A 22641-nucleotide genomic window follows, 5' to 3' on the forward strand; every position below is an offset into this window, starting at 1 on the left:
AGAAGATACGGAGTTGGCTTAGCACACCTAATCGCTTGGAAGCAGATTTTACAAGAGATGTAATATGACCTTTGCAAGATAAGTCCCGAGAGAATGAAACCCCAAGATGTTCAAGGATGATGCAGGATTAAGCTGGATATTATTAAACATTGGTGAGTACTCCTGTGGAAGATTTTGTTGGGTTGATTGGTGTAAGAATTGAGCCTTTGATGCATTAAAAACAACAAGTTTATTTTTAACCCCAGTGAGAGATACAAGCCAAGTCAGACACCAGGTGTGACATAGTCTCATCCCTTATTTGTTGAAGTAACTGCTGAGATGGACATTGCACGAACCGAATGGAAAGGTGAAGGGTGGAACAATCAGCAAATGAGTGGATATGGTTAGATGTACAGCTTAGAAGGTCACTGATGAATAAAAAGGAAGAGCACTGGTAATAGGACAGAGCAATGAGGAACACCACTGTTGATAGATATAGAAAAACAATGGTGGCCGTCTACAACAGCAGCTATAGAACGACCAGAGGGGAAGCTATAGATGAAGGCACTGACAGAAGGACAGAAACACTAAGAGGGAAGTTTGGATATTAAAAGATTTATGCCAGACTCAATCAAAGGCCTTTGAGATGTCAAGTGGAATGGCAAAGCTTTCGCCAAAGTCCCGAAAGGAGGATGACCAGGAGTCCGAATGGTAGGTGAGAAGATCGCCAGTGGAGCGTCCCTGACAGAACCCATACTGACGATCAGAAAGAAGTTGTGACAGAAAAGATGCTTTAAAATTTTTCTGTTAAGAATGGACTCGAAAACTTTTGAGACATAGGATGTTAAAGCAATTGGACGATAGTTAGAGGGTTGAGAATGGTCACCCTTCTTTGGGACTGGCTGAATGATAGCAAACTTCCAGCAAGAAGGAAAGGTACAAGTTGATAGACAAAGGCGAAAGAGTTTACCTAGGCAGGGTGTAAACACAGAAGCACAGTTCTTGAGGACAACAGAAGGAACCCCATCAGGCACATAAGCCTTGTTAGTATTGAGGCCAGTGATGGCAGAAAACACATCAGCTGAAGAAATTTTAATGTCAGCCATGAGGAAATCAGAGGGGGGAAGTAATGGAGGAACAGCACCAGAATCGTCTAAGGTGGAATTGGAGGAGAAAGTCTGAGCAAAGAGATCTGCTTTATCAGTTGAAGAAATAGCTACAGAACCATCAGAGTAGAAAAGAGGCAGGACAGATGATGAGGTAAAGTTGTTAGAAAAGTTTTTGGCAAGGTGCCAAAAGGAGCCAGATGAATTTGAGTTGGAGAGTTGAGAGCACTTAGTACAGATGAAATTATCTTTAGAAGAGTGAAGAACAGACTTAGCACGATTCTGGTCAGAAACATAAAAAAGATGTGATTCAGGGGTGGTTGGCTCCGGTACCTTTTACAGGCCCTCTCCTTGTTGTGGACAGCACTAGAACATGCATGATTAAACTACGGCTTTCTTGCATTAGTCAAAGAATATGAAAGAGGAATGTATGCTTTCATGCCTGAGAGAATAACCTAAGTAATGCGCAAGGCACACTCACATGGCTCACAGCCATGAAAGCAATAATCATTCCAGGGAAAATCAAAGAAGTACTGCCTAAGGGCCTCCCAATTGGCAGCTCCACAGTGCCACAACCGACATTTCTTTGGAGGGTCCACAGGCTGTACTGGAGCGATAGGACAGGTTGGGGTAATAAGGTTGTGATCGGAGGAGCCCAACGGAAAGGAAAGATTAACAGTGTAAGCAGAAGGATTAATTGTAAGGAAGAGGGCAAGTATGTTGGAACACTCTCCAAGGCAGTCAAGGATATAGGTAGGGTGCTGTAAAAGCGGCTCTAGGTCATTAAGGATAGAAAAGATGTAGGCTTGTTCGCCACGTGGATCTGTGAAAGGAGAGGAGAGGCAAAGGTGATGGTGAACACTGAAATCTCCTAGAATGGAGATTTCAGAGAAAGGAGAAATGAATAGGATGTGTTCTTTAGAAGTAAGATAGAAGAATTTTTCATAGTCCGTAGAATTAGGGGATAAGTAAACAGCACAGATATAGTTAGTCACAGAATGACAAGAAAGCCGAAGCCAGAGAGTAGAGAATTCCGAAGAATTAAGTTCAGGAACATGAGAGCAAAGTAAGTCGTTGCGAACATATACACAACAACCACCTTTGGCTTTGAAATGAGTATAGAGAAAGTAGGAGGAACAGAATAGGGTCTGCTATCAGTTGCCTCAGAGAAGGTGAGGTTTAGAGGAGGAGAGGTAGTGTTCAACAGAGAAAAAGTTAGAGGAAAGGCCGCAAATGTTGCAGAAATGAAGAAGTGTCAGACAGTGGTTCCAGGAAGCTAGCTGAATAATGACCAAGAGAGGGGCGGATGGTGGGGGCATTTATGGTCCCCCCTCCCCCCCCGGGACTCTGAGGCTATATTACCGTATTAGATGCCATTTTTTCTAAAATTTTGAAAAGGAAGTGTAATGTGCACATAGTCTGGTGCTGAAAGTTAGAGAAACTTGTACTGGAGAGCATGCTGGCCTGCTCTCTGTGTTACTGAAACAGTGAAAAAGTTCAGCAAAGGGGAATGGTCAAGAACTAGGCCCAAGGGCTGATAAAACGGGAGCTCCAGCTCTCCTGTCATCAGCTTTCCATCCACCTTGGGAGTATTGCCCAGCTTGACTGGTGCTACAGTCTACAGGTGCAAGAGAAAGACCTAAAAAGACCCAGGACGAGGTCACAGAGTGTTACCTCAGGATTAAGGGGCTGAATAGGGATGCTACCAGAGCTCGAGCAGCATGGAGAGTCGCCATTAGGTGACCAAGGCCAATGTATGCAAACATGTGTGAGCCCTTGTAATGAATATGAAACTACAGACACTAGTTTTTCCCTAAGCTTCACACTACGGGTTAAAAAGGTAAATTTACGTCATGCTACTTCATAGTTTGTCATTTTTTCTTTTTTTTTGGAGGGGGAGGGAGTATAAAATCTGTACAACAACTTTGATAATAATAATAATACAAAAAGTACTGCATAAAGCTTTTAATCCCTGCCATGTTAATTTTTCTGTAAGGCAGTTTACCTCCTGGGTAACTGTTTTATAACCAATGTAAATTGTACCTCATATGTAGCTTACAGCTTGGCTCACATACCTTCTTTGTGCCTCATATGAGGCCTGCAGCTTGGCAGGGGTTAACAACCCTCCATCTTCTCTAATAATATACATAACCTGGATCGTTAAACGTCTGTTACTCATACTTCATACAGTATATATTGCACATTCTTCATATGGCTTTGCTTAAAATATCACACGTCATGTTTACTAAACCCCACTACAGTAAACACAATGATAAAAAATTTTAAAAATCAGAAGAGGACTTACTGCATAAATGAATGAAGTACAGTAATAAAACTGAGGTAAGTCAACCTGATATACTTATTAGGGAAATCAGGGGCACAATGAAGGGCCAGCACAAGATCAGAGATGGCACTTACTGTATATTCATTAATACACATTCTTTCAAGATACTGTATTGACAAAATCCAAACCTACAAACCTGTAGTAGTTGTACCAGTTTGTAATCAACCCTCCTAAAAGAAAGATGACTAGGCTGAGTCCGCCAAACAGGATAAAATCACTTCTAAAGTGGACCACCACACATGCCACCACAACACAAGCATCCGCAAGGAAGAGAAGTGACAGTAGCAATGGCTGAATGATGTCCCACATGGTGTTGCAGCACAATGAGATATTTTGCTAATATAAATATTTTGTATGCTCTCTTGTCTTTTCCAGTCACTGTAGGTATAGTTCCTGTATTTGAAGCAGCAGACAGCGATTATCCAACTATTAAAAATAAAGCTGTTATTAGATCACTGGTGCTACAAAAACACTGTCAGGACCTTGGCTAGATCTTGTAAAGCACTGAAAATATTCTGTATGTCATTAATTATCCTCTGGTCCTTGAGTCTTATTTCTCTTGCCTCTGTTCTGAGGTTTCTTTTTTGCTATCTGTACAGTTCATTATACTGTACCTGAATCTGTATTTCCTCCTTTTGAATATCAGTGTGCATTTCCTTCATTATTTTTGTCCTGCTTAAACTTCTAATTTAAATAGAAGCTAATCTTGTACTTCCTGGGTAGTTCTTTCCTGTCTCATTCAAGTAAATGGGATTACGTATGTAAGCTGCTCCACCATCATCATCTTGATAATTCTGAGATCTGCAAAACAACAGAATCAATATGAACTCATAAAGTATTGATGCATATCTATATCTATCTATCTAAATATCAATTTATAATCTATATACTGTACTATGTATGTATGTCTCTATCTACATAGTATATGTATATGTACAGTAACCTCTCAAATAACGCGAGGGTTAGGTTCCTGGAGAGGTCGTGTTAGTTAAAAACGTGTTATTTAAACTTAATTTTCTCATAAGAAACAATGGTAATATTGGGGGTTATGTTCCTGGACTCTGGGAAAGTCTACCCATCTGTGGAGTTATGCTACTCTAAAGTTAAAGGCAACAATATTAATTTGAAAGAAAACCCACATAAAAAACAAAAACAGTATAATTGGGGAGAAACAAACAACATTTGAGCCCTAGTTGGGCCGAAGCGTTGTTTACTGCTCCCCAAATACATACTGTTTTTGCTTTTTACGAGGATTTTCTTTCAATTCTGCTTCATTCGTGGCATTGTGAAAGTTCCTCAACGTTATTAATGCATTAGTAGGTCATAAAAACATCACAGTAGAAGCAACATTTTCATTACAGTGAGTAGGTAACAAACAATAACAACACACATCCTCACTTCATCTATGCATCACTCGTCGTCTACTGCTGTCCCTCCTCACCCCGCTCCCCCACCTCCTGCCATTCCCCATCCTAAATTTGTTGTCCCTCCTCGCTCTGCTGTCCTTCCTCCTCCTCTTCCTCTGACTCCCATGCTACTGGTGATGAAGATAACTCCCTTACGTTTTCTGTCTTCTTCATAAAGAACTGCTCTATCTTGGTCTGAGTGGTTTTCTTCTTTCTGTTCTGCAGCATCAAGTTGTAACAATTTAGATCTGCCATCATTTTCCTGGCCAAATTTTGTCCAAAAATGAGCCAAATTGCTCAGAACGGGGCCAAACTTCATTTTCGAATCTTATAGTTTGAATAAAACCAGTTTAAGCAACAGGCAAATAAAAAATTGTATTTATGCATAACCTGCCACACACGGTCTATCAGCTCGGGACTGTCCAAGGCACGGGCAGCTAATTTGAAACCATCACGTACGTGTAAAGTCGCGTTAAATCGAGAAACCTTTCTTAGTTAAACATATCTCCTTAAATATTTGCTATTGTTAAAATGAAAACGCGTTTTTTAAACTCGTGTTAGTTGAGAGGTTACAGTATATATGTATATATATCCATCCATCCATCATCCAATCCTATGTTGCCCCATGAGGAGTGTGGGAGCCCGGGGCTAGGCATGTTAGTCCTGACATTTAAGATGACAGTGACCAACCTCACTCATCCCTGAGTGGCATTACATGAGCAATCATCCCCAACCACCCCTTGGACATAAACCTTTACCAGCTCAATCCGATTGGAGCGCAATAATTACCCACTAAACCACCAGGCACCAAAATTTGGTTATATGGTTGCCACCCAGCGTAGTAAATGGTTTCCTGGTGTACAGGAAACCATTTGGGTTGTCACTCAGTGTAGAGTCACCCACAGGCAGAAAGAAAAGGAAAGAATGAAGGAAAGAAAGACAGAAGAGGAAGTGTAAAGTTACCCGTAGGCAGAAGGACAAGGAAAGAATGAAGGAAAGCAAGGCAGAAGAGGATGGAAGGAGAGAAGGATGGAGGAGAGAAGAGGGCAGACACCCGACAGCAGCACTACATTGAGTGAGTGGACGGTGAGTGCCCCCACCTACATCACACACACACATGTATATATATATATAGTTGTGTGTATATATATATATATATATATATATATGTATCTCTTGATTTACACGAGTTTAAATTGTACATTTTGAAATAACAATGTGTAAAAATTCTGTCTTTTTGTTTACAATTTAAGTTTTTCTTAAAATAACATGATTTAAGTAAAAGCAAAACTCGCACCATGGGGCATTTCATTTTGTGGCCACCAGAGGTCTCACACTGTCAGTCAGAGCAGGAGACTGATTCACACGAGTTATTGTAACGTCAGCTGCCTTTGTCTCTCCTCTCTATCTGTACAGTGTGTGCACATACCAAATTCAGGTGTAATTAAAGGTATGGAATTATTGTATAATTATTTTATTTACCACATAGTACTCTAGAAAGTTCACAGAACCTAACTCCTTCACTTAACATGTATTCTTGTGGGAAAATTATGTTCAAATTATACGAAATTCAAATTACTGTACATGACTTCTTCTGGAACACAATACTCATGTAAATCGAGAGGTACCTGTGTGTGTGTGTGTATATATATATATATATATATAGATAGATAGACAGACAGACATACAGTAAGCCCTTAGGTTTCGAGTCTAAGTGGTAACACATGGTTGGCGCGAAACCAGAATTTCGTGAACCGAAAAGTATTACTTCAATGGTAAAAACTCTAATTGGATCTACAGCCCCTCCCAAAGTCATTCTCTTCCTCACTTTTGAGATATAACTCTCATAAAACAGGATACTAGAATAACTGACAACCATATGAATTTGATAAAAATGTTAAGAAACATTAAATAAATGGATCGCCATCCAGAAAAATCTTTGTCTTATCCTCAACTAAATACTCTTTCTTCTTCACACCAATGCCATACTCATGACGTTCTTTTCTCTTCTTGCCTCCACCCATTGAACTTCCCAATATTTCACTGTCACCACTATTACACAGTCCTCCAATGAATGAAGCAGAAGCCATAATACAGTACAGGCAGACCAAATGAGAACAATAGCTGAACGAAGGGAAAGACAAAAAAAAAAAAGTGACTGCAGTTGCCATCACTACCAGAGCATCATACACACAGTCTCACAGCTGATGAGAACTGTGGAAACATGGCGGACAACAGCTGACGATCGCCTTGCCCACCGGCACTCCATATACTGACGCAAAAGGTGAATTCTTGATAGTGAGAGATAAGTTCTTGGAAATTTTGGTCTTTCCTGCGAAAGGTAAATTTGCGAACCCACATCGCGCAAAACATTAAGGGCTCACTGTATATAGATATATACATAGATAGATAGATACATAAATACATACATACATAGATATCATTCATCATCATCCAATCCTACATTGCCCCATGAGGAGCGTAGGAGCCTGGGGCTGGGCAGTTGGTCCCAACATTCAAGATAAGAGTGACCAGCCTCACTCATCCCTAAGTGGCATTACATGAGCAATCAACCCCAACCACCCCTTGGATATAAACCTTCACCGGCTCAATCTGATGGAGAGCAATAATTACCCACTAAACCACCAGGTGCCAAAATTTGGTTATATGGTTACCACCCAGCATAGTAAATGGTTTCCTGGTGCACAGGAAACCATTTGGCTTTTCACTCAGTGTAGAGTCACCCACAGCCTGAAGGAAGTGGAAAGACTGAAGGTAAGACAGAAGAGGGAGTGTAAAGTCACCCGTAGGCAGAAGGACAAGGAATGAATGAAGGAATGAAAGACAGAAGAGAATGGAAGGAAAGAAGGATGGAGAGGAAAGGGCAGACACCCGAGAGCAGCACTACATCGAGTGAGTGGATGGTGAGCCCCCCCACCTACCACAAACATACATAGATAGATATAGATATATATATTAAAATCATCACAAGCCAATTGGTTTCCTGTACACCAGGAAACCATTTACTACGCTGGGTGGTAACCATATAATCAAATCATGGCACCTGGTGGTTTAGTGGCTAATTAAGGCACTCCAATTGGATTGAGCCAGTCTATCTATCTATCTATCTATAGCCCGACGCCCTAATCCCGCAAAGGGTGGCCGCAGACAAAACGCCTCCAAGTCACTCTGAGCCAGTGCATGCATATATTCAAGGGGTGGTTGGGGTTTACTGCTCATGTAATGCCACTCAGGGATGAGTGAGGCTGGTCACCCTTATCTTAAATGTCAGGATCAACTTGCCTAGCCCTGGGTTACTACTCTCCTCATGAGGCAACACAGGATTAGATAATGATGATGATGACAATCACCATCATCATCTAGTAAGGGGGGGGAAAAAAAAAAAATCAATGGTGTCAAGTGAAATGGGTCATACATCCATTCACTTGTCATTCATATCTCTAAATTTCTTGGCTCCATCTCATTAAGCATAAACCATGCACCCACACACAGGCAGGCAAGCACATGCACATGCATGTATGAGCACACACACACACACACACACACCCATCAGTAAGCTGGAGAAAGTACAAAACACAGCCATAAAGATGATTCCTGAAATGAAATAGCTTTCCTATGAAGAAAGACTAGGCAAGCTAAAATTACCCACATTATGGTAATGGCGGCACAGGGGATACTTGACTATGGTGTACAAAGGTGTAAGAGGTCTAAAATGATTGAACAGAGACGATCTTTTTTAAATAGATGATGGAAGAGCAAGAGGGTTGAACAGAAATTGAGGAAAAGCAGGTGTCTCAATGATGCAGAAAAATTAAGTTCCCAAATGGAAATAGTCAGCTCTCACTTAATGCACAATCTGAGTGTGCGAACCTCACATAACATGGAAGGCAATTTTTGAGGCCAGGAAATGGTCAAAATGCAAAAATGACAGATATAATGAAGGTGAAAAAACCTGCCCATTTTTTTGAAAACCGTACTATGCTGCGACGATAGGGATTACGTGGCCTGAGGCCACAAATTACGGTTTAAATGGTCATCGTGCGAAAAAATTGGTCATAAGGTGGTGGGAATAGACATAATGCGGGTTGTATCAGCCAATGACGTATGACTGTCACGTGTCTGCACAGGTTGTTGTCACAGTCTAGTGAGCATTCTTGCCCCACTTGAGAATACCCTCTCCCCATGCTCTGGCTCCACACGTGCTGTGTGTTATCTTTGCTTTTTTGGGGGGCCACTTGGGGACCAGTAGAAGTCCTGCCCTGCCTCAGAATCTCACTCCCCCTCCCCCAAGGAAGCCCACACCCTCTTCAATTCAAGTTGAGGAATCATCCAGTGTTTGTATGTAATGAAGTCATTATTAGGTAGGTAAGTGTCCTGAGAAAAATCCCTGAAAACTGCCCCAAAATGCGAACTTGGGGCTGGCTTGAGTACCATGAAACCCTTTAACGTGTAAACATGTGGCCCTACAATGCGAAAATCTCACAAAGTTGGACCTTGTACGTCAATATTCGCGTGATATGTGAGAGCTTGCTGTATAGATATCGGAAATGGAAGCAAGGCGGTGGTAATGCAAGCTAAGGGCATCCATGTTTAAAACGAGACTGGATAAAGTAGGTATGGAGACAGGAAATACAATCTTAGCTCAAATCCTTTATACTACAACTAGATAAATACACACACACACACACACACACACACACACACACACACACACACACACACATCACATTAACAAGACTGTTGGGGAGACATATATGCTCCTGACAAACAAAAGAGTGGCACTTCAATACATTGACGAGGAAATGATGAAAAAATTTATAGTGGCTATGATCCACCCTAGATTGGAATATGCACCAGTGGTCTGGTCCCCACATCAAAAGAAAGATATAAACAAGATCGAGAGAATACAAAGAACAGCAACCAAGATGGTTGTACAAGGAAAGACTAGTAAAGCTGGGTCTGCCTTCCTAAGAAGAAGAGATAGGGGTGACATGATTGTAGTGTTCAGGACTGTGATGGAAGTACACAAAATTGACAGGAAGATCTGTTTGTATGGAATGAGAGAGTAACAAGAGGACATGGAGAGAAATTGAAAAAGCCAAGTTGCCTGAAGGATATCAAGAACTACAGCTTTCCATATAGATGCACTGACCTGCACAACAGCCTGGACAGAGATCATCCAATCCAAAAACTAAACAAATTCAAAGCAGTTTGACTTGTTGAGACACTGAGACGGGACCCCACAAGCGTAGCTCGTTTCCCATATATCACAACTTGAAAAAGCCAAGTTGCCTGAAGGATATCAAGAAATACAGCTTTCCATATAGATGCACTGACCTGCACAACAGCCTGGACAGAGATCATCCAATCCAAAAACTTAAGAGTTCAAAGCAGTTTGACTTGAAACACGGAGATGGGACCCCACAAGCATAGCTCATTTCCTGTATATTACAACTAGGTAAAAACACACACACACACACAATTTCTCTCTTTTAATGTCATTCAACCTTCACGTGCCTCTACACAGTGACAAGCCAAATGGTTTTATGTAACCTAGAAAACCATTTGCTACTCTGGATGGTAACCATATTACCAATGGTCAACTGGTGACCTTAATGACCAACTGTTCTACATATCAACCAGACTATCATTTAACTATAGTGCCAGTAATGAAAAAATGGTAGAGGCATCTCATATCCACTAACTTAATGCAATGCAACTTTCGGGTGAATCTACACTGATGACATAATTTTTTGTTTATTTTACTTAAGGAAACATTGACTAACATGAATAGTAACTACTGTATATAAACAAATGAACACCTGGTGGTTTAGTGAGTTAAGATAATCCACCAGGAAATGGCCTTTACGTGATTAAATCTGAGGGGTGATTTGGGTTTCCACTCACACAACACCACTCGAGCAAGCACAACTGGTTTCTCTCACCTTAAAAGTCTGGATTAAGCAGCTTAGTCCTAGATCCCTACACTCCAGATGGTGCAATAAAGGATGGGTAACATGAAAAATTAATCAATTCTCTGTGGACTGTGTGTGTGTGTGTGTGTGTGTGTGTGTGTGTGTGTGTGTGTGTGTGTGTGGTTCAACCCAATCTGTCTGAGCAGACTGATCAACCACAGGCAAGCAATGGACAAGCAATCACCAGTGTACTGAACCAACGATTCCTTGTGGCACACAGTGCCTTGTCACAGTAAGGAGCAGGGACTAATGTAGAGGTTTGATTCCTGGATGGAAGGCACATTTGTTTGTCTAACTAGTTAACCCATACCACGCTGGGGGGGAGGGGGGAACTAGGCCGGACAAATTTGGATTTTTTATTTTTTTTCTGACCAAATGGACTTAATATATCAATATAAGATCCCTGGCACTAATAAAATTAGTCACCAAAGCCAGAAGGTTGGTTGAATTGAGTCAGGTTGGTGCCACTCAACCTCTGAAATCTTTGAGGTTACTGCGACAGCAAAGCAGCCGTGAACCTGTGAAGACTGTTGGCCGCCTCCTGCACTCCTAAATCAGTGTTGTAAGCGTAGTGGAGAAATGTCTGAAGGTAGCGACATACGTTATTACCTTTCATTTTGCTTCGGTTGCATGCAATGATGTCTCAATGCTGCACGACATAGAGCTACTTCACTGGCATTTTAGAAGAGAACATATGTCGACGTCCTTAGCACACTACAGGTTAACTGAGGCACCACAGTTGGCTCCATATTATCCCATTACTTGGTTATATGGTTACCACCCTGCACTGTAAATGCTTTCCTGAGTAACAGGAAACCATTTGGCTTGACACTCAGTGCAAAGCCACCTAAAGTGGAAGGAAGAGTATTACAGTTACAGGAAGAATGGGAAAAAATAGGAAGAGACGAGCGTAAACACAGCAAAAGAATGACAGATATGAGGAAAGAAACAGGCTGCACTTCATCAAGTAAGTAGATGATGGGCACCTCCACCTACCACCATCTAGTGTGTGAATTTTGTTTACAACCACATCCTTATTGTGACTTTTCACTTCAAAAGCATTACACAGACTAAGGGAATGTTATCCTTAATCACTGGTGATAGACAGTTAAAGCCTGATAACTTATCAGCTTATCTCTTTTACAGGAGAGAGGGGGAAGAAAACATTGGTGAACACAGGTGAGTTTATTCGTGTCTAGTTTTGGTTATCATTTCTTATGAAGTTCCCCTGAAAAAGCAATATAAAAAATTTTTCTGGAAAAACTCAACTGTATTCACCAATTTTTTTTCCACCTCCTTCTCACATCTAGCAAAATGTCTACACTTATCTCTCTTGTCAATGAAAAAGAAGGATAATCATCAACAATTACTTAGGGATAGTAAGTGAAAATAAAAATATTATCACCTTCACCATAATCCAGTTTTCCAAGTCTACATGGAGTGAACAGAACTACACCAAGGCTCTCTGATTTCTCAGGGACCATGAATCAAAACAATAAAGAAGTCCCACGTAAAACCTCTACCTTCGTATCCCAGGGAAGGCCCACAAAGCTGTGCCCTCAACAAACTTGTCTTATACTACAATTGCCACATCTCTATGCAAATCGCAAGATGGAGGTTTCCAGCTCCTCATTTCCTTCCTCCTTGTAATGGTACCATAGCAAGCCTTCTTTAATTCTGAACCTCAATATATCAAGTTTTGGTTTTAATGAATTCTCTGTGCCAACCAAACACTCTCCTCAAAAATAATAAATCCATCCATCATCCAATCCTACATTGCCCCATGAGGGGCGTAGGAGCCTGGGACTAAGCAGTTGGTCCCGACATTTAAGATGAGAGTGACCAGCCTCACTCATCCCTGAGTGGCATTACATGAGCAATCAACCCCAACCACCCCTTGGATATAAACCTTCACCGGGTCAATCCGACTGGAGCGCCGTACTTACCCACTAAACAACCAGGCACCAAAATTTGGTTATATGGGTATCACCCAGCATAGTAAATGGCTTCCTGGTGTACAGGAAACCATTTGGCTTGTCACTCAGTGCAGAGTCACCCACAGGCAGAAGGATGAGGAAACAACAAAGGAAAGAAAGACAGAAGAGGGAATGTTAAGTCACCCATAGGAAGAAGGACGAGGAAAGAATGAAGGAAAGAAAGACAGAAGAGGATGGAAGGAAAGAAGGATGGAGGAAAGGAGAGGGAAGACACCTGAAAGCAGCATTACATCAAGTGGGTGGATGGTGAAAGCCCCCACCTACAACATCCTTGTTTCCCTAAGGCTAGGCTACTCAATCCTGTTCTTTATGGCAAGTATGACCACCAGCTCACTCCACAGTCACATGACATGAGCAGCAAACGCCAATCGCTCTTTAGAGATAAGTCATGTACAAGTCACAATCAGCTGAAGCACCCAAACTCACTACACCACTGGGGTACTTGGTATCTGGGTAAATCCATAAAACATACCTACTATTAACAGCAACTGGGAATGTTATAGACATGATGAATATTACAAATCCTCTTGTCTTTCTGTTATGACTGGAGTCCTTTGTATTAGCTTGACCTTCCCCTCCTCCATCACTGCCTCCATGCCCAGCTCCCTGAGGCTTGGGTTATCTCCTACACCCTGCAGTGTGAGGCTCTTGATCAATTCTTGGTTCTCTGTATTGCCTTCTAAGAGGTTACGTAGAGCAAATATGGAGGCCTCTTTTATGAGAATGTTGCGGGCATCAAACTGAGAGCTTTCCAGTAACAGTAAGACTCCATCAATGTCCCGGACCTAGGAAACAGAATGGAGTTAAATTAGACACTCAGTGAAACAAGGCAAAATACAGCAAAATGAAGAAGTTAACACCTTTGTGCACGATGACCCAAAACGAGTCAAAACGGTGTTACTCTGAAGAGGAACCTATGATGCACTTGTCAGTGCTGGTCTGAAGGGATGCCAATTAGACGATTCTGGACAAAAGTATTCACCAAAAATTATGTTTTATCATGAAATGCATCAATATTTGGTGAGTCATAGGGGAAGGTGTCTATTTCCAGGCCAACACTCTCAAATAGTCGGCATTCTCTCGGTTTTCGGTTCAGGAGGGGGAGGGGGCACGAGCGCGATTTTTGGCAATTTACTCAAAAACTATTGGTCATATCAAAATCCCGACAGCACCAAGTGAAAGCTCATGAAATTCTGCATTTAGACATATGTTTAGCTCTTGCATTATACGGGCAAAATTTTTTGCTAGAGTGTAGGGGAGTAATTTTCACTGTTGAACAACAATATTCTCACCTCATTTTGGTACTTTCATAGTACTTTTACTCAATAATTTTGTGTGTTTTTATTAGCTTATCATACAGTATAAACATCAGAGAAGATGACGGTATACAAATTATATCATTATAACCAATTTCCGGGACAAATAAAATACATGGGAATGTTTTCCTTTGCGCCGGAGTCCAGCCTGCCCTCGTGGCATTTTCTCTGATCATGTCACACACACTTACAGAAAATTTACGGTGCGTGAGTGGGTTAACATTTGGTACAATGAAGAAAAATCAGCAATACAGTATAACACATGACAAAATATATTCTCTCTCTCTCTCCCCCTCAACTATCTATCTATCCATTCACAGGTACAACACCAATTTTCTGACACCCTTGGTTCCAGAGCCTTGCCGAATGAACTGTTTTGCTGGATGAACCAAGACCATGTATGTCACATGTAATAACTCATGAGGCTTTGATTCATGTTGGGTGGAACCACCGATGGCATGTGCCCCACTTGTAGAACAAGCTCACACCACAAACATAATAGGGCAATGCACAACACAAGCCACTCTAAGATGTAGACACAACATGAATGATATACAGGATCTGTTCTGTGGGAAACTCCACAGGGACAGCTGCTTACCTACAACTGGGGGGTCTGCTCAGCCAGACAGACTGGGTTTAAGAAACTACAACAACAAAAACAACAACGCAGTTAAGTAATCACTTGGTGACGACAGTACTGTATGTAAAGTGGCATGTATTTACTGTACTTCCCACCATATTATGCACATTATCCCCCCGAAAATTTTGCTTCTAAACTCACCTTGTGCATTAATACCACAAAGGTCATGATTTGGGGTTAGCTTACAGGTTGAGGTGGTTGGTACCCACAAATCCCAGTTCGCCAGAATGGTGCAAATAAAGATGAAACATGAGAGCAAAGGTCACAACAGACTGAATCAAATCATCAAATCACCCGCTGGCCTTACTAAATATTACTATTTTAATAATGCAGGCAGATGAGTGTGCATTAGCATAACTGCATCACAAATAAACAGTAATCTATGCATTCTGTTGGTTAGATATGCAAACATATGGAGGATGGGATGACTGCACCACACTAGGCACATCAGCAGACTGCAAACAAAGGTCAGCTGATCGCTCGCTGGTGAATGCAAGGCAGTGCTGAAAGATTTGAATATTTGTGTATTTCCACATAAAATAAACAATTTAATGCAAAATTATTTTCCCTCACAACTTACTGGCGGATGCTGAATAGGAGTAATTAGTAAATTAAACTGGCAATTTTTTTCCCTAAATATCCCCTGCCAAATCATGGGTGAGCAGTATATGCCGGTGCACATTATAAAGGCAGGGAAAAAAAAAAAAAAAATACATGAGACTTGAGACAAACACACCATAATTGTGCTAAAACACTTGGAACACTTCTATCCCACCCTAAAAATGTACAGTGGATAAAGATATGCAGTAATGAAAGCTTCTATACCACTGAATGGACAGTGGAAATAATGAAAGTAAAATTGCAATCCATCTTAAACAGACCTTATGTAATGCTGGAATTAACAAAAACCATACCTTGTCTTGATTGGGTCTGTGCCTGTAGACTAGACTTGCAATGAGCCGGATGAGGTCACATTTGAAACCAAAAGTGGGGTGGCTGGCTGCACTGACCATCTGCTCCTCATCATGCAGATCCGAAAGTCGACTGAGAGGGGTGAATGCATTGTCACCCTCTTTCCCTATGTCAGCCATACAACGCAAGAGGTCTGTAAACAGACACAGAGTAAATTTATATACTGAACATGATAACAAACCTGCGAGTTACAATACCATGACTAAAGATGATACTGTATGGCTTGCAGCTTCTATTAAAGTATGGCATATCCATCACAGTTAACATTTCTCTCATTTGTGGAAAGTCTGATATTGTACTAAATCTTCTCCTTAGAAAAACCAGTAAGAAAGATTTGATCAAACAGTTAGAAATAAAAATAATATATATATATATATATATATATATATCCATCCATCATCCAATCCTACATTGCCCCATGAGGAGCGTAGGAGCCCGGGGCTAGGCAGTTGGTCCCGTCATTTAAGATGACTGACCAGCCTCACTCATCCCTGAGTGGCATTACATGTGCAATCAACCCCAACCACCCCTTGGATATAAACCTTCACCGGCTCAATCCGATTGGAGCACAATAATTACCCACTAAACCACCAGGGGCCAAAATTTGGTTATATGGTTACCACCCAGTGTAGTAAAAGGTTTCCTGATGTACAGGAAACCATCTGGCTTGTCACTCAGTGAAGAGTCACCCACAGGCAGAAGGAAGGGGAAAGAATGAAGGAAAGAAAGACAGAAAAGGGAGTGTACAGTTACCCATAGGCAGAAAGACAAGGAAAGAATAAAGGAAAGGTAAACAGAAGATGATGGACTGAAAGAAGGATGGAGAGAAAAGGGCAGACACCCAACAGCAGCACTACATCGAGTGAGTGGATAGCGAGCACCCCCACCTATATATATATATATATATATATATATATATATATGTAGATGGAAATTTAATTATGTGATGAGACAACTTGAATAGGTGAAGATTGAAAGACTGACAGAGATGGCAGAGAAGTGATGTGGGGGAAAAAAAAAAAAAAAAGATCAAAAGTAGTGAGGAAAAAAATGGAGTGAAAAGTCATCTGCTGGGGACATCATAAAAGTGGGAGTGATGAGTGATCACAGAAAGACTTGGGGACACTTGTGTTGTGGCAAACTTGTATAAAATCCAGGACTGGTCATCAATAAGGGCCACACTGCTGTGGCAATGAACTCTGGGACTGGAGATCTAGTAGTAACAAATAATGGGTATTTCTGTTACAGACAATTTGTAAACTCTGGGACTGGGCATCAAGCAATAACAACTAATGTGCATTTTTGATGCAGCAAACATTTGTATGATCTCTAGGACTGGGCATCAAATACTGTAATCTTCCTCTGAGCTATGGTTATACTGCAAATCTTTACTAATACCTTCCTTCTGCCTAGCACATTTACCTTCTATGAGCACTAAGAGTACATCCCATATACTCCCCTGTCTACTGAACTGAACAATCTATTGAGAAAATTTACATCATCTTAATAAAGAACCTTCAGAATGCCAAATAATGAAAACCAGGTAAGGAAATCGTATCAGCACTACACCAGCCGTTTCAGTTCAAGGAATCTTCCACGTGCTGAAGGGAAAAAGTGTTACCATACAGACAGGGTTAATGGCGATTATTTCTAGCTTTTTCATTATAGGGCTGTTTCAACTAAGCTGTATAAAAATATCAAGGAGTAGCAAGAATATAATACAAAGGTTAGCAATATTTGATATTCTTGGTATGTAGGGGCACCCACCATCCACTCACCTAATGTAATGCTGTTTTCAAGTGACTCGAGTGACAAGTCAACTGGTTCCCTTAACCCAGGAAATCATTTTCTATCCTGGATGGTAACCATTTAACTAACTGGTCTAGTGGATCAAAGCACTCCTTCTGAATGTGGCCAACTAGGGATGCTTACATACTGTTGCTCAGGATAAAAGCAGCTGGTCACTCTTGTCTCAAATGTCTGGACTAAGTACCCTAGCCCTGGGAACCTGCAGTCCAAATAAGTAAATAAAAAATGGATGCTGAATGGATGGTTGGATGAGTGTCAGCATACTGAATGAGTCAAATCTAAAGCAAAGCCAAACTCCAGATCTATATATATTGTAATACGAGGACACACTGTATTTAAAAGACTAAGGGTTAAAGGCAGAGGGAAATGCAGACTGAAAATGGCATTTCCAACTATTTTAAAATTTATATTACTGACACACAGAGGTGACAAGAAGGCTGGTGTCATCCTGAAGCTGTGGACGCCAAGTGTCGGCAGCAGCAGCACTGCACACGAAGCTCAACACTCGGGCTAGAACCTTGATCAAAAGAAATCAGTCTTGTTTACAACAAAGTACAGATTATGAGTCTAAGAATAGAAATGCTTGAAGGGAATGGGAAAGGTAAAAACAATGATAAAGATATCAGGTTTCTTTTACAGTATTACCAAAACATAATAACAAAGTACCCTGTACACCTACATCACTCCAAACATGTAAAAGCCTGTGGGTGGAACCAAAACAGTGATACTGAAATCTGTCTTGCATTTACTGTATAGTCTACCCTCATAATTTGTAGGGGTTCCCCAGGACATACAAAAATACCAATACCCAAGCATACTCTCCAAATGTAAATTTACTCTGGAATTTACTAATAATTATATATAAGCCATCTACAACACACAAAACAACAACTTAATGATCTTTTCCTTCCCTGAAACACCATAAACAGATCCTAGAACATGTATAAATGTATGCCGTACAGTAATGTGCATAATGAATGGTACAGTTATAAGAAGTACAGTCAGTCTTCCATATTTGTGAGTTCACCATCTCAACATATGCTTGTTTAAAGAGTATTCTGTGAGGGCTAAGCAGTAGGTCCACCCTGGATCTTCCTGCATGCATCTCATAACATTCTAAGAAGGGGGAAGGTACAAGAGCGCGACGGGGTGATACTATATAATAAAATCATATCAAGTAAAATGAGCTCCACAAGCCAACTGAGGATCTATCTCGATAACTGGAGAGGTCATCCCCAATACAACACATGATTTCTTCACTGTAACATGTTCACTAAATCAGAATTCTTGCAGCTGAATTGGGAATCTGCATATTGACATTTTCTGCATGATGAATGTGGCTTTGTTAATGCAATATGTTACTGTATGTTGAGGATCTACTGTGTTATCACTGATACTGTAGTAGCATGACATGATATTGATGCCAAAATTGACCTAACAACATATTAGGGCTTGAAAGATGAAGGATCTTTGCACTTTTGGTAGGAATAAGTTTGCATGCAAATACAGTACCATATTAGTATTATACTGCTTAACTTATCCAGAACTAGCATAATATAATCTATTTCTGCTAATATACTAAAACTCTGCAACGCTATTGTACAGATAAATTTGGTTTACCTACCTGAGAACTTTCTTGATTAAGCTGACCAGCATGAGTGCACAGGATCTTGTCTGCTTCACTCTGGAAAAAAAAAAAAAAAAAAAAAAAATACAGTATTCCATTATCATACAGAAACAGCTTACAGCCATTAAAACTTTTTACACTAGATTAAAGCTGTCACTTATGAGTACTGTATACAAATATCACACACATTGGGAAATGGGAAGCCAAGTCTGAAAGATGTCCATTATTTGTGACCTTCAGACAATCAGTTCAACATTCCAAACTTAACACTCTGTATTTGAAAAATATAAAAGCACAAACATACCATGAAACATGTAAGTTTATACAATGCAAAAGCCTGACTGTATATATCAAGGTAATTTATACTGTAGTAAAAAAGCTGGAGTGGTTGAACATTAGTTATGTCCAAAATGCAGTATTTCCCCACTAGTAACTCTCATGCATGTATGCACACACACATCTCCTAAATGCATCTGAGCACACGGGAATGCACATACATAAACACACAGACGTATACCCAAAGCTACATACCACAATTAATCTCTTAACAACAAGAAACGTACAAGTTGCAATACAAAAAAATTCCTGAAGGAGTTAATATATTTTGTTTCTACCCTCACCACTATGAGATGTCTCCACTACAATGAATAAAGTTGCTTGGTAGACGCAATAACAACAGAAAGAAATTAAACTGTACTGATGCTATTAAAACAGGAACACAGTACAGTAAATAGAAATAAATGTTACTGTACCTTGAACATGTGTGTCAGGAAGGTGACAGTACTGGGAGAAAGGGACTGAAGGTGAGATTCATTCAACTTGGTCAGCATGGTACTCAGTATGTCCAAGGTTAAACAGCGCTGTGCTCCACTCAGTTCTGGCCAGCACACCAATACAGTACCCTCAGCACTCAGCAGAGACTCCAGACACAGGAGCACAAAGAAGGAGTATTGACTTTCATTGAAATAGAGGGAAAGGAGCTGAGCCACAATACTGCTCAAGTCCTTTCTCCTGTGGAAAACAGAATATATAAAATAAATCAACAGATGGCAACTGTGCAGCTTTTCCAATCCTAATATTGCAAGTGCAGTCCTCACTATAAGATATGTTCTGAAATATCACAATTTTTTCACAACTGGTACTTTAAACTGGGTGATACAGGCAAATCAATTTTATAGGTATCAATGGTACTTTAAGATATTTTTAAAAACTGTTTGTAGATCATCATCACCATCATCATCCAGACCTCCTTTCCCACTCTAGGGCATGGTGCAGAGTAGCAACATCCAGACAGCCTAAGTTTGCCCGGTTCAATGGGACACACTTTCATTCACTTCTCATTCAAGCCCCCAGAATCCTGGCTCTATATGGTACGCCAAAAACTTTCACCACATTCTGTAGCTTCACCTAAACGTATCCAATAAAGCCTGTAGAAATGACATTAAAAAAAAAGTCTACTGTAGATTTAATAGCAAACAGGAATGTTCAAAAAAGGCACCTTCTAATAAGGGCTTATCAATGCAGCTAATTAATTCTCTTGATCCTAATGCATATCATTTAATTTCATTTATAAAGGCTCCAACATGCTTGCATGCATGAAACCTTTATAAATGAAATGAAACGAAACAATTTGCATTGGGATAGAGAGACCTCACTGCACTGATAAATTCCCATTAGAAGGTGGATGAGAATACCCTAACACTATCGGACTTCTACTGACTGCAAAGATAAAAAAGGTGTGCAACCTTTGTCACTCACATCTCCATCCTCACTTACATCACTTGCATCCTCAGTTTCATGCCTCGCTTTCTTTTACATTCACTTAATGTATCAAACCATCTTCACCTTGGCCTTTTATGCCTCTTCCGACCCTCAAACTCACTCTGTTCATATCAAAATAACCATCTAAGCAAACACTCTTTTACTCTGTAATAAACAGACTTCCCAAATCATCCCATACCAGTCTAGTACTCATACATTAATAAATGTGCTAATATACCATAAAGTCCTCTTGTAGCTTGATCAAGGCCTCAGTAACATTTAATAAATAATATTCTTCCCGATAAGTATCTCTCGCCTACTGTCCAATATCATTTTCCCATGGCACAACATACCAATTGCAGAAGCTGTAATAAACTTTTTTTAATTTTTTCCATTCAATTCAACATTTATTGTTGTGACCTAACTTCATCTCGACTTGAACCTAGTGGATTGCACGCAACCAGGCACTTCAGCTGAACACTCCCAGAGATGTTTTGGTGAAGTTTTGTTGAAGGACTATCTGGTGAAAGTGAAGTGCATGAGGGGAATGTGTTATGGTGTGATGGGCTACAGTAGTCAAGGCACTGTGGGTCATTTGTAAATTTCTTTTGTATTGGCAATGATGCATGGAATAGTGATGGCTACAAAGTAGCCTGGCGAGGTGCACTCATATCTCTCTTGTAGCAGCAATATCTCTGGAATGATCACTTGGCAAGTGTACTATTGCTCTGCCTAGCTAATTCCAAAACCTATCTTCCTCTTCAATACTTCTGCAATTACAAAGCGCACAATCATAAGAGCCACTTTACTATCTCAAACATGAACTTTACTAATAACACATGAGTATGGAGTCAATACTACATGGTAAAGAAAACATCACTAATTCTCCTCCTCCATTCATCATTGACAGGAAGTACCAGAATTCGATTCTTGGGCTACTTAGCTTTGTTACAAACACTTTGTTTCCCCCTTATCCCTTTTCACCAGCAATGGGACCTGGATGGTACCACTTCCTGTACAATATACTGTATATGAGTAAAACTGCAAAGTTTTTAATATTTTACCCTATCACTCACATACTACCTCAACTACCTCAGCACACTGCACACCTGGCTCAGGAAGAACAGACTGACAATTGCTCCAACCAAGTCCACCACCACATTAATCACCAGCAGTAAACATGAACACAGATACTACCCTCACATCACATTAAACAATAGATGTGTGCCACAAAACCCCTCCCCTAAGATCCTTGGAGTGATGTGTGACACTGGACTCACACTCAGGGACCACGTACGAGACATCTGAAGACAATGCCCCCCCAGACTCAATACACTCAGGGCAACTACAAAGCAACACTCTGGACAACAAAATGAAACACTCCTTACTATACAAACAATACATTAGATCAGTGATGTCTTATGCCTCACCTGACATGGTGACCAATCCTGTCTAATATTCACTATACAAACTTGCAACCTACACAGAACAATGCCATACACATCACTACTGGCAGCACCAAATCCACTCCCACAACTCACTTTCCCTCTAAAACTAAAATCCTCCCTGTCAGAGACTACTTAATATGAGAGGTACACAATTCTATGCAGCAGCCTGTGCCAATACACAACACACAGTGTCATTATGTGACAAACACCCACACAACACACCTAGGCACAGAAAGCGAG

The 22641-nt window shown here is 40.6% G+C and overlaps 1 protein-coding gene across 1 annotated transcript in view; it reads right to left on the reverse strand.

Annotated features, from left to right (window-relative positions):
- Positions 1-13311: 13311 nt before the first annotated feature.
- Positions 13312-22641, reverse strand: part of LOC145404358 (ataxin-10) — a 32122-nt gene continuing 22792 nt past the window's right edge. The window contains exons 6-10 of the mRNA XM_080275881.1: positions 19945-20203; positions 19190-19249; positions 17983-18082; positions 15699-15889; positions 13312-13613 (exon numbers count right to left, since the gene is read on the reverse strand). Coding sequence (XP_080132007.1) covers positions 13344-13613; positions 15699-15889; positions 17983-18082; positions 19190-19249; positions 19945-20203 — 880 coding nt within the window. The 3' untranslated portion in view covers positions 13312-13343. The remainder of the gene's footprint in view (positions 13614-15698; positions 15890-17982; positions 18083-19189; positions 19250-19944; positions 20204-22641) is intronic.

This window comes from Coenobita brevimanus, chromosome 63 (genome assembly GCF_032717465.1).
Source record: "Coenobita brevimanus isolate Jiangsu-jjx chromosome 63, ASM3271746v2, whole genome shotgun sequence".
NCBI lineage: Eukaryota > Metazoa > Arthropoda > Malacostraca > Decapoda > Coenobitidae > Coenobita > Coenobita brevimanus.